This window comes from Salmo salar, unplaced genomic scaffold (genome assembly GCF_905237065.1).
Source record: "Salmo salar unplaced genomic scaffold, Ssal_v3.1, whole genome shotgun sequence".
Classification (NCBI taxonomy): domain Eukaryota; kingdom Metazoa; phylum Chordata; class Actinopteri; order Salmoniformes; family Salmonidae; genus Salmo; species Salmo salar.
The window spans coordinates 26,522-39,731 of NW_025548716.1; the positions used below are offsets into that span (position 1 = coordinate 26,522).

Consider the following 13,210-nt stretch of genomic DNA (forward strand, 5'->3'; position numbering starts at 1 on the left):
GAGTCATTTAGCAGACTCTCTGATCCAGAGTCACTACAGTAGTGAGTCATTTAGCAGACTCTCTGATCCAGAGCCACTTACAGTAGTGAGTCATTGGCAGACTCTCTGATCCAGAGCCACTTACAGTAGTGAGTCATTTAGACTCGGCTAGGGGATTTGAACCAGCGACTTTTCGGGTTACTTGCCCAACGGAACTGCTAGGCTACCTGCCGCCAGAATGTAAAGCTTAAACTAAAATAAGACCTTAAATTATTTATTTTTTTTAAAACAGGGAAAACACACTGATCAAAATAACTAATGTTTCATCTACACACACACTCCTGTGGGGACAGTTTGCTCTGTATCAGGCGTTACATAAGAACAAAGGTCGGTCTCTAGCAATAAGAGTTATAGTAAGACAGCAATAACAGATCTGGAACCAGGATAAATCTCCTTCACGGAGTCAACAAAAAAAAACTCCCCTTCCTGAGGTAGCTAGTCACCAATGGTGACATTTACTCCAGGAACAGTAACCGTATTACTGCGTCACACTGATCAGGCCAGCCACGTTAGTTCACGCAGAGGTAAATAGACCACCACAGAGTTAAATAGACCACCACAGAGTTAGTTATATTGTATCTCTATGGGGCTGCGTTTCCAGACAGATTAGGCCTAGTCTGGACTGCAAAGCGTTCTCCGTTTAGATTCTCTGTGGAAAGTGCTTCGAAGTCCAGGACTAGGCCTAATCTGTGTCTGGGAAACCAGCTTTTTGCAGCACTCTCCCATTGACACAAGCCTGAGGAGTGACCGGCCCCTACAGGCCAGGATGCGTCTTTTTCCCAACGCAGTTAAACCAAAACCACGCCCCCTGAATTCTACTACGCTCCCATTGGCTAGCTAGCATTTGTCTCACTCACAGGCAGAGACAGTGACCTTCCAAGGTAAGGATGGAAAGTGTCATTTAACAAAGAGCAAATGTTATTAATCAGTGACTGAAATTTCACGCTACTTGATATTCACTTCCGGACTTGGAGAGCGCTCAAAGCGTTGTGGAACGCCCCTCTGAACGACGGGTGTGGTTTTGGATTAACTTCGTTGGGAAAAAGAAAAAAGGCTGTCAGGACAGACAGGCCCATCTAGGGAGAGTGTTGCAGTGCATCTAGGGAGAGCGTTACAGTGCCAATGCTGTCAGGACAGACAGTCCCATCTAGGGAGAGTGTTACAGTGCATCTAGGGAGAGCGTTACAGTGCCAAGGCTGTCAGGACAGACAGTCCCATCTAGGGAGAGCGTTACAGTGCCAATGCTGTCAGGACAGACAGTCCCATCTAGGGAGAGCGTTACAGTGCCAATGCTGTCAGGACAGACAGTCCCATCTAGGGAGAGCGTTACAGTGCCAATGCTGTCAGGACAGACAGGCCCATCTAGGGAGAGTGTTACAGTGCATCTAGGGAGAGCGTTACAGTGCCAATGCTGTCAGGACAGACAGTCCCATCTAGGGAGAGTGTTGCAGTGCATCTAGGGAGAGTGTTACAGTGCCAATGCTGTCAGGACAGACAGTCCCATCTAGGGAGAGTGTTACAGTGCATCTAGGGAGAGCGTTACAGTGCATCTAGGGAGAGCGTTACAGTGCCAATGCTGTCAGGACAGACAGGCCCATCTAGGGAGAGTGTTGCAGTGCCAATGCTGTCAGGACAGACAGTCCCATCTAGGGGAGAGTGTTACAGTGCCAATGCTGTCAGGACAGACAGGCCCATCTAGGGAGAGTGTTGCAGTGCATCTAGGGAGAGCGTTACAGTGCCAATGCTGTCAGGACAGACAGGCCCATCTAGGGAGAGCGTTACAGTGCCAAGGCTGTCAGGACAGACAGTCCCATCTAGGGAGAGTGTTGCAGTGCATCTAGGGAGAGCGTTACAGTGCCAATGCTGTCAGGACAGACAGGCCCATCTAGGGAGAGTGTTACAGTGCCAATGCTGTCAGGACAGACAGTCCCATCTAGGGAGAGTGTTACAGTGCATCTAGGGAGAGCGTTACAGTGCCAAGGCTGTCAGGACAGACAGTCCCATCTAGGGAGAGCGTTACAGTGCCAATGCTGTCAGGACAGACAGTCCCATCTAGGGAGAGCGTTACAGTGCCAATGCTGTCAGGACAGACAGTCCCATCTAGGGAGAGCGTTACAGTGCCAATGCTGTCAGGACAGACAGGCCCATCTAGGGAGAGTGTTACAGTGCATCTAGGGAGAGCGTTACAGTGCCAATGCTGTCAGGACAGACAGTCCCATCTAGGGAGAGTGTTGCAGTGCATCTAGGGAGAGTGTTACAGTGCCAATGCTGTCAGGACAGACAGTCCCATCTAGGGAGAGTGTTACAGTGCATCTAGGGAGAGCGTTACAGTGCATCTAGGGAGAGCGTTACAGTGCCAATGCTGTCAGGACAGACAGGCCCATCTAGGGAGAGTGTTGCAGTGCCAATGCTGTCAGGACAGACAGTCCCATCTAGGGAGAGTGTTACAGTGCCAATGCTGTCAGGACAGACAGGCCCATCTAGGGAGAGTGTTGCAGTGCATCTAGGGAGAGCGTTACAGTGCCAATGCTGTCAGGACAGACAGGCCCATCTAGGGAGAGCGTTACAGTGCCAAGGCTGTCAGGACAGACAGTCCCATCTAGGGAGAGTGTTGCAGTGCATCTAGGGAGAGCGTTACAGTGCCAATGCTGTCAGGACAGACAGGCCCATCTAGGGAGAGTGTTACAGTGCCAATGCTGTCAGGACAGACAGGCCCATCTAGGGAGAGTGTTGCAGTGCATCTAGGGAGAGCGTTACAGTGCCAATGCTGTCAGGACAGACAGTCCCATCTAGGGAGAGTGTTGCAGTGCATCTAGGGAGAGTGTTACAGTGCCAATGCTGTCAGGACAGACAGGCCCATCTAGGGAGAGTGTTGCAGTGCATCTAGGGAGAGTGTTACAGTGCCAATGCTGTCAGGACAGACAGTCCCATCTAGGGAGAGCGTTACAGTGCCAATGCTGTCAGGACAGACAGGCCCATCTAGGGAGAGTGTTACAGTGCCAATGCTGTCAGGACAGACAGGCCCATCTAGGGAGAGTGTTGCAGTGCATCTAGGGAGAGCGTTACAGTGCCAATGCTGTCAGGACAGACAGTCCCATCTAGGGAGAGTGTTGCAGTGCATCTAGGGAGAGTGTTACAGTGCCAATGCTGTCAGGACAGACAGGCCCATCTAGGGAGAGCGTTACAGTGCCAATGCTGTCAGGACAGACAGGCCCATCTAGGGAGAGTGTTACAGTGCCAATGCTGTCAGGACAGACAGGCCCATCTAGGGAGAGCGTTACAGTGCCAATGCTGTCAGGACAGACAGTCCCATCTAGGGAGAGTGTTACAGTGCCAATGCTGTCAGGACAGACAGGCCCATCTAGGGAGAGTGTTGCAGTGCCAATGCTGTCAGGACAGACAGTCCCATCTAGGGAGAGTGTTACAGTGCCAATGCTGTCAGGACAGACAGTCCCATCTAGGGAGAGTGTTACAGTGCCAATGCTGTCAGGACAGACAGTCCCATCTAGGGAGAGCGTTACAGTGCCAATGCTGTCAGGACAGACAGTCCCATCTAGGGAGAGTGTTACAGTGCCAATGCTGTCAGGACAGACAGTCCCATCTAGGGAGAGTGTTACAGTGCCAATGCTGTCAGGACAGACAGTCCCATCTAGGGAGAGTGTTACAGTGCCAATGCTGTCAGGACAGACAGTCCCATCTAGGGAGAGCGTTACAGTGCCAATGCTGTCAGGACAGACAGTCCCATCTAGGGAGAGTGTTACAGTGCCAATGCTGTCAGGACAGACAGTCCCATCTAGGGAGAGTGTTACAGTGCCAATGCTGTCAGGACAGACAGTCCCATCTAGGGAGAGTGTTGCAGTGCCAATGCTGTCAGGACAGACAGTCCCATCTAGGGAGAGTGTTACAGTGCCAATGCTGTCAGGACAGACAGGCCCATCTAGGGAGAGTGTTACAGTGCCAATGCTGTCAGGACAGACAGGCCCATCTAGGGAGAGTGTTACAGTGCCAATGCTGTCAGGACAGACAGGCCCATCTAGGGAGAGCGTTACAGTGCCAAGGCTGTCAGGACAGACAGGCCCATCTAGGGAGAGCGTTACAGTACATCTAGGGAGAGTGTTACAGTGCCAATGCTGTCAGGACAGACAGGCCCATCTAGGGAGAGTATTGCAGTGCCAAGGCTGTCAGGACAGTTTAAACATGAGCTTTAACTTCCTTCTGGATCTTCTGATTAAAACAGGATAAGCGATTTCTAAAAAGGGGTTTCGTGGTTGAATAACTTCAATATCACAAGGAAGAATTGGCTCCACCGAACACATCACAGCTGCTATCCTTCACTGAAAGTGTTTAAGAACGGCGGCTGAGAAGGCAGGCCCGTAACCGCCTTCCATCGGCTGAGAAGGCAGGCCCGTAACCGCCTTCCACATGCTGAGAAGGCAGGCCCGTAACCGCCTTCCACATGCTGAGAAGGCAGGCCCGTAACCGCCTTCCATCGGCTGAGAAGGCAGGCCCGTAACCGCCTTCCATCGGCTGAGAAGGCAGGCCCGTAACCGCCTTCCATCCGCTGAGAAGGCAGGCCCGTAACCGCCTTCCATCCGCTGAGAAGGCAGGCCCGTAACCGCCTTCCATCGGCTGAGAAGGCAGGCCCGTAACCGCCTTCCATCCGCTGAGAAGGCAGGCCCGTAACCGCCTTCCATCGGCTGAGAAGGCAGGCCCGTAACCGCCTTCCATCGGCTGAGAAGGCAGGCCCGTAACCGCCTTCCATCGGCTGAGAAGGCAGGCCCGTAACCGCCTTCCATCGGCTGAGAAGGCAGGCCCGTAACCGCCTTCCATCGGCTGAGAAGGCAGGCCCGTAACCGCCTTCCATCGGCTGAGAAGGCAGGCCCGTAACCGCCTTCCATCGGCTGAGAAGGCAGGCCCGTAACCGCCTTCCATCGGCTGAGAAGGCAGGCACGTCAAATAAAATATAATTTTATTGGTCACATGCCCATGTGTAGCGAAATGCTTGGTGTTTCTAGCTCCAACAGTGCAGTAGTATGAACCGCCTTTCATCAGTTGAGGACAACAATGCAGTACAGTTGTTACATGTTGGAGTGACTGGCTTCATCTGGTTTAAGGGTCAGGAGAGAAACAGCCGAGAAGGACTTTGCCTCCTGGACCGGCCAGACACACCTTTAAAAAGTCTTCAGGAGCAAAACCTAAATGACGTCATGAAATGGTATGTGAAATATATTCCATAAAATATGACCAATGATTTACTTTTTAATGCAAAATGTCACCATCATGAATGTGACTTTACTATAGGTTACAATCTACAAGTGACAAAACACAGACAAGTATTATTTCCCTTCTCATAATTCTAAAATCACAGCAGGGGTAACTCACCATGTTGTTCTCGATATCCTCCACGTTGTTGGCCATGGTTGACAGAACAGACTCGCCCGCACATACAAGCCAAGTTGTTCAGTTTTGCCTGGTAGAACAACAGAATCACGGTTAATACACGGCATATAATAACAGAACCACAGCATATAATAACAGAACCACAGCATATAATAACAGAACCACAGCATATAATAACAGAACCACAGCATATAATAACAGAACCATATAATAACAGAACCACAGCATATAATAACAGAACCACAGCATATAATAACAGAACCACAGCATATAATAACAGAACCACAGCATATAATAACAGAACCATATAATAATAGAACCACATAATAACAGAACCACAGCATATAATAATAGAACCATATAATAACAGAACCACAGCATATAATAACAGAACCATATAATAACAGAACCACAGCATATAATAACAGAACCATATAATAACAGAACCACAGCATATAATAATAGAACCATATAATAACAGAACCACAGCATATAATAACAGAACCACAGCATATAATAACAGAACCATATAATAACAGAACCATATATTAACAGAACCACAGCATATAATAATAGAACCATATATTAACAGAACCACAGCATATAATAACAGAACCATATAATAACAGAACCACAGCATATAATAATAGAACCATATAATAACAGAACCATATATTAACAGAACCACAGCATATAATAATAGAACCATATAATAACAGAACCATATAATAACAGAACCACAGCATATAATAATAGAACCATATAATAACAGAACCACAGCATATAATAACAGAACCACATAATAACAGAACCACAGCATATAATAATAGAACCATATAATAACAGAACCACAGCATATAATAACAGAACCACATAATAACAGAACCACAGCATATAATAATAGAACCATATAATAACAGAACCACAGCATATAATAATAGAACCATATAATAACAGAACCACAGCATATAATAATAGAACCATATATTAACAGAACCACAGCATATAATAACAGAACCACATAATAACAGAACCACAGCATATAATAACAGAACCATATAATAACAGAACCACAGCATATAATAATAGAACCATATAATAACAGAACCACAGCATATAATAATAGAACCATATATTAACAGAACCACAGCATATAATAACAGAACCACATAATAACAGAACCACAGCATATAATAACAGAACCATATAATAACAGAACCACAGCATATAATAATAGAACCATATATTAACAGAACCACAGCATATAATAACAGAACCATATAATAACAGAACCACATAATAACAGAACCATATAATAACAGAACCACAGCATATAATAACAGAACCATATAATAACAGAACCACAGCATATAATAACAGAACCATATAATAACAGAACCATATAATAACAGAACCATATAATAACAGAACCACAGCATATAATAATAGAACCATATAATAACAGAACCACAGCATATAATAACAGAACCACATAATAACAGAACCACAGCATATAATAACAGAACCATATATTAACAGAACCACATAATAACAGAACCATATAATAACAGAACCACAGCATATAATAATAGAACCATATAATAACAGAACCCTATAATGGTGGTTTTGGGGCGGCAGGTAGCCTAGTGGTAAGAGCACTGGGCCAGTAACCGAAAGGTTGCTGGATTGAATCCCCGAGAGGGCGGTGGACACTGTCGCATGGCGGTGGACACTGTGTACAACCTATTTTCATTGTAGATAAAAAAGGGCTTAATTGCCAAAATCTTGAAGTATCCCTTTAGGGTAGGGATCTCCCAAACATACCGGATAGCTTCCCGGAGAGGAAGCACAGCACCGACCGGAGAGGAAGCACAGCACCGACCGGAGAGGAAGCACAGCACCGACCGGAGAGGAAGCACAGCACAGCACCGACCGGAGAGGAAGCACAGCACAGCACCGACCGGAGAGGAAGCACAGCACCGACCGGAGAGGAAGCACAGCACAGCACCGACCGGAGAGGAAGCACAGCACAGCACCGACCGGAGAGGAAGCACAGCACAGCACAGCACAGCACCGACCGGAGAGGAAGCACAGCACCGACATCAAATAAAAATGTCACTCCCTCGATATAAAAAGTAGTTTTTGACTCAGATTGTCACTTTCACGAGGTTGTCGTAATAACATGTTCATCTACTTTAAGACATCGGCTCCAATCGAAGTTGAGAAAAGTAACAACTAACATGCTGACTAGATCGGGCACGAGGATGACGATTTCGTCCATCCACACTAGACCGGATCAGGACGCGCAGGTTAAAATATCCAAAACGAACTCTGAACCAACTATATCAATTTGGGGACAGGTCGAAAAGCATTGAAACATTTATAGCAATTTAGCTAGCTAGCTTGCTGTTGCTAGCTAATTTGTCCAGGGATATAAACATTGGGTTGTTATTTTACCTGAAATGCACAAGGTCCTCTACTCTGTCAATTAATCCACAGATAAATGGGCAAACCCGAGGTTGTTTCTAGTGATCTCTCCTCCAGGCTTCTTTATATGGAGGTTCGCAACCAACTTTAAGGTGCATTACCACCACCAACTGGACTGGAGTGTGGACCTCAGTTAATCATTCAATCACCCACGTGGGTATATGCTCCTAACAACCAACGAGGAGATGGGAGAGGCGGGACTTGCAGGGCATCAAGCGTCACAAACAGAACTAAGGATGAACAATATATCAGAATCGGACGATATTAGTTAAAAATGCCAACGTCGACCTGATGTCTTGTTTAACGCCGAGTGTAAATCCGATGTCAAAGCTGACGTGCGGACCTCTATAACGTAGGTAGATGACGCCGCCGAATAATACAGCGCTACAAAAAAAGCTGAAAAATACTAAGCGCGCACTTCCGACAACTAAACAAGTTCAAGTCGAGCAGTCATTTGAAAAGAGTTAAGAAAATCAAAAGGTGAAATCCATTAAAGCCAAGATAATGGAATTCATTTCCCTTGACAATCAACCGTTCTCTGTCCTGGGTGACGCTGGCTTTCGCCGACTAGTCGAGCACCTCGAGCCCCGGTACACACTACCAAGTAGACGCTATTTTTTCAGATGTTGCCCTACCGGAGTTACACAGTATTGTTGAAACGCACATACCTGAGCTAGTTGCTATGGGCGCAATGCTATTAGATTCATGACTGACATTTGGACCAGCGACGTCATGAGCATGCAGAATCCGACAGCACAGTTGGTCGACGAGGATTTCATACTGAGGAAAGTCGTATTGCATGCTCAAGAATGTGCTGGTTCTCATACCGCTGCTGCCATTTTTTTTTATTATGGCATTTGAGAACATGTTTGAAACATGGACACACTCCTAGAGCCATTCGAACAACTGACTGGAGAAATAAGTTCATCAACTGCGTCTGCATGAGACGTGATACCCCGTCTGTCATGGCATTGAAACGCCTGGTCAACAAAACTGCCCACACAGACTGTGGGGTTAACTTGGAAAAAGTACTCTAGTAGAGGATGTGAACAAGCGATTCGGTGGCATTCTCTCTGAGCCTCTTTTACTGTAAATAGAAATTATATTTTTCCCTTTCCGAGCAAAACGGCTATGTCGAGCATAAAAGAGATTCTTTGAAACAGGTCCTATATGCTAGATTTACAGTTATTTGGCAACTTTAGTTGTAAATGATAAAAACCTTAGAAATCAAAACATATATATGGGCTTCATGACGTGACTACAAGCTATTGGTGATTTGAGAAAGTTGGAAAAACAGCTTGCGCGCTTGTTCCTTGCCTCAGGCAGCACACGCTGGCAGCAGCGTAGCCTAGTGGTTAGAGCGTTGGACTAGTAACCGAAAGGTTGCTCGATCGAATCCCCGAGCTGACAAGGTACAAAATGTGTCGTTCTGCCCCTGAACAAGGCAGTTAACCCCCTGTTCCCCAGTAGGCCGTCATTGAAAATAAGAATTTGTTCTTAACTGACTTGCCTAGTTAAATAAAGGTTAAAAAAAAAAAATCTGGTGATAATATTTTCACCCATCAGACTATTCTGAATGTAATCTTGTCTTTACTAATATAGCAAATTAGTTTCAATAAAAAAATGGTCCATTATAAAAATGGGCAGGAACTGGGACCGGGGGGGGGGGGGAAAATACATTATCTGTATGCACTGGAATTTCGTTTTTCACCCATGCGGGTTTATTTCACTCCACACCTCACCCACTGTTTGAGAAGCATACAGCGTATTGCTGCCTGTCAGCTGATATCCCGCACAAACTCTGTATGCCACGGGCTCTGCGCTAACGCCGTTTCCTGCAGCTACCCAGTTCTTAATTTGGGAAGCCAAGTTAAATCTGTTCAGGAACATCAATAGTAACATGTACACAACAAAACATATCTTTCATTAAACTGTTGACAGCCTGCGCGCTCGAGAAAGGAATGAAGGAGAGAGGTGACGAGATGGAAACGTAGGGTGGTGAGATATTCTGTAGCTAGAGGTAATGTTGTAAGCCTATTAGGGAATGTTTCATAACTAATACGAGGCTATTCAAAATCCAATACCAATTCACTATAATTGCAGGCCAACTGAATTAGTTTAATTTTGGAGTATAGACTAGAGCATGTGTAACATCTGACATCTTCATTTTTTATTGTCATGCATAATATGCGGTAGGCTATATACACTAGATACTTCTCCTCGTTACAAACTAAGTAATGACTTACAGGTCTTCATGCTCTCTTAAGAACCTTGACAATCTCGTAAATGGTGTCAGACGGCAGTGATGAGCGCTTTGAGGTGGAGCCAGTCCAGTCCTGTGGCGACAGGTGTAACGGAGACTTCCAACGTTTCCCTGAGAAATCCTACCAGAGAAGATTTTGGATTTTGGACCGGTTGGAGTGAGATTTTTTAGTATTTTTTTTTTTTTTTTAAAGACTGGATTTCTGCTTTTTTTTGGCCGACCCATACATGGTGTCAGGCTGGGTAAAGGACAAACGGGGAATGGTTTCACATCTGTGAAAGTTTAGAGAAGTGGAATCGTTTTAATGGGGGTTTTTTTTGCGCTTTGAGTCACGCTGTTTGGGGCTCAGCCTACGGTGCTAAAAAGGGGTGATCAGTGAAGCAGCGTTGAGTGTAGAGGTGGATGAAATCAAAAAGGAATATTCCTCGTTTTTTTTTTTTTTGCCCACTGTAAGACGTAGACCCGGTGGCAATGGCGAGACTGAGAATACCCTGTCTGTCTTGTTGAGCTTTGGCACAGAGTTTCTTCCTGATAAAGGTCCCGGTTAGGTTATATTTGCCATTCTGTGAGAGCCTATGTTCCCGAACCCGCTTCAGTACTTTAGATGCCAAGGATTCTTACATGTTGCAGCAGCAGTGTGTAGAAATGAGATCCCCCACGATGTGAGAAACGTGCTGGCGGGTATAAATCAGAAGGGGTGTACAGTTGGGATAGAGAAAGCACTGTGTCAACTGTGGGGGTCCCCATGCAGCTGGGGTAGATAATGTCCCTATGCTGAGGCAGTGAAGAGAGTAGAGGACAGCTCATGGGTGAGTGAGTGAGTTGACTGGGAGCCACCCAGGGAGTAGGCCTGATGAGACGGCCAGAGAGGATGAGTTTAATAAGGTTGGATTTCTTGTGTTTATAGCTGTGGTGATCCAACTGCACTGATGGAGTGGAAATCACACAAGATATGTGGTAGTTGCAGCAGCAGAGAATTATTATTTTACCTTTATTTAACTAGGCAAGTCAGTTAATATTGAGTATGGGAGATTTTAGTCCAGAAGATCTACAGTAGGTTTTGAGAAAAAGGGGGTTGCATTCTCCCAGGCCCACGGCCTGGTGTAGGATCATTTAGGTCCAAGTAGTGGGATGGGGCAGTGGCGGATTTAGGCATAGGCGACATGGGCAGCGACCCAGGACGGCATCTTGCCGGGGGCGAAACACGGCAACCGCACAACAACAACAAAATTAAATCGGAATGGTGACATTTTGCGCGATCGGTTTTCTATCTCTCATTTACACGTCACGTCAATGATATCATGTCACCGTGTGGGACTGTGGGTCAATTAACCTTGTCGGAGTGGGCGCCTAATTCTAGTTTGTGAGCTAGGGAGGCTACTGCCTGCGAAGGTCTCCCACTCAGAAGACCGAGATGGGGAGTGGGGCAGGGTTAGGTTGACCTCAGGTCTCCCCACTGGAAGCTCGAGGTAGGGGGAGCGGGGGAATCTATCCAATAACGCACCTCTTAACTTTGTACAGTACTAATGCAATTAGTAAAATCAGTCCCACTATGAAACACTACCAAATAAATCACAATTCATTCATAATACTGTGAATATATAGTTTCACAGACATATTGTTGCATTTTTTTGTTCCCTTCTGGTTTGTGTGAAATGGTTAATAATATAAAAGCAGTCTGCACAGCACCAAGGTGAACAGGTTTAGTCTTGCCTCTTGGTTGACAGTGTTGGGGGGGATGGGTAATGTAATAATGCTCGAGTGCCAATAATAATAATAATGCTTGTCTTTGTTACTTATTTTTGATATTTACGAGTCTGTATTTTTGTATATATATATATATATATATATATATATATATTTTTTTTTATATATATATAGTTTTAAATGTTAGGATTATTTATTTTTTGTTGTTACCAGATGTCTGGATAAAATGACAGGTAGCGCAGAACCGAAGGCGGGGTTCGCCCGGGGAGCCATACAGCTTGGACCGCTACTGGGATGGAGGTGATGGGTTTTAGGGGGGGATAGTGTATAAATGCAGGGTTAGATGGTACTGCCACCCACCCCCACTTTTAATTGTTTGGTTTTGTCACAAGGTGGAATGGACATTCAGAACTGAGAAAGGCAGAAATACGCCAACAAGTCCCCCTCCTGTCTAGTTAACCAGCTGTACTAGGCGTTAGCCAATTAGCTAGTAACTAGCATAGTACAACATACACCAGCTATATTAGCCCCAAAAGCTAGATATGGGACACAAAATACTAATAAAATAAATAAATAAAAAAAAAATCAGCATTGAATTGAAGAATTTCCTTTCCATGACAAAACGTGTGGTCAGTAGCTAATGTTACTGTTAGCTAGATAAATCACTTTTCATCTTCCCGATTCATCGCTATTTTAGCTTAGCTTGATTTAACATCCGATCTGCTTTGTTTAGAGAAAGGTCGAGTTTCCCGACGAGCACATTTTTTTTTAGCTGCTGTTTCTTACCTACTATCACAAGGCGGTACTTACTTGCTTGAATGATTTAATTTCAAAGAAAAAAAGGGTTGAATGTGTTGAAATGATGCGTTGAAACCCGGTAATTATCTTCCTTGTTGTTCCTTTCTATGTTGAAGACACCATTAGGCTGCTGTACTTCCCCCTACGGTCACTGCTATCTGGGATGTTTGGGAAGTTCATACCCAAAACTTCGGGATTTTGGCAATTATTATTATTTTTTTTGTCTACTTCCCCAAGAGTCAGACTCCTGGATACATTTGTTATGTCTCTGTGTGTAGTTTTAAGGAAGTGTCTAACTAGAGGAAAATAACTTATCCCACCCATGAAAGCTGCCAGAGTGCGTGGGGACATTGCTTACATCCGCTATGACAGGCTCATTGTCCATCCTCCCTCCCTGGCAGAAGCCTGGATGGGATGAGAGCCAAGCCTATGGGTTCGTAGCTTCAATCCCACAGCACACACACACACACACACACACACACACACACACACACCAATTGAATAATGGACTGCTGA

The 13,210-nt window shown here is 45.4% G+C and overlaps 1 protein-coding gene across 2 annotated transcripts in view; it reads right to left on the reverse strand.

Moving 5' to 3' along the window:
* LOC123733233 (presenilin-1) overlaps nt 1-13,006 on the reverse strand; it is a 36,417-nt gene extending 23,411 nt beyond the window's left edge. For both annotated transcript variants that reach the window (XM_045712675.1, XM_045712676.1), the window contains exons 1-2: nt 12,707-13,006; nt 5,422-5,509 (exon numbers count right to left, since the gene is read on the reverse strand). In XM_045712675.1, the coding sequence (XP_045568631.1) occupies nt 5,422-5,457 (36 nt within the window). In that variant the 5' untranslated portion in view covers nt 5,458-5,509; nt 12,707-13,006. The remainder of the gene's footprint in view (nt 1-5,421; nt 5,510-12,706) is intronic.
* Between the last annotated feature and the right edge of the window lie 204 nt (nt 13,007-13,210).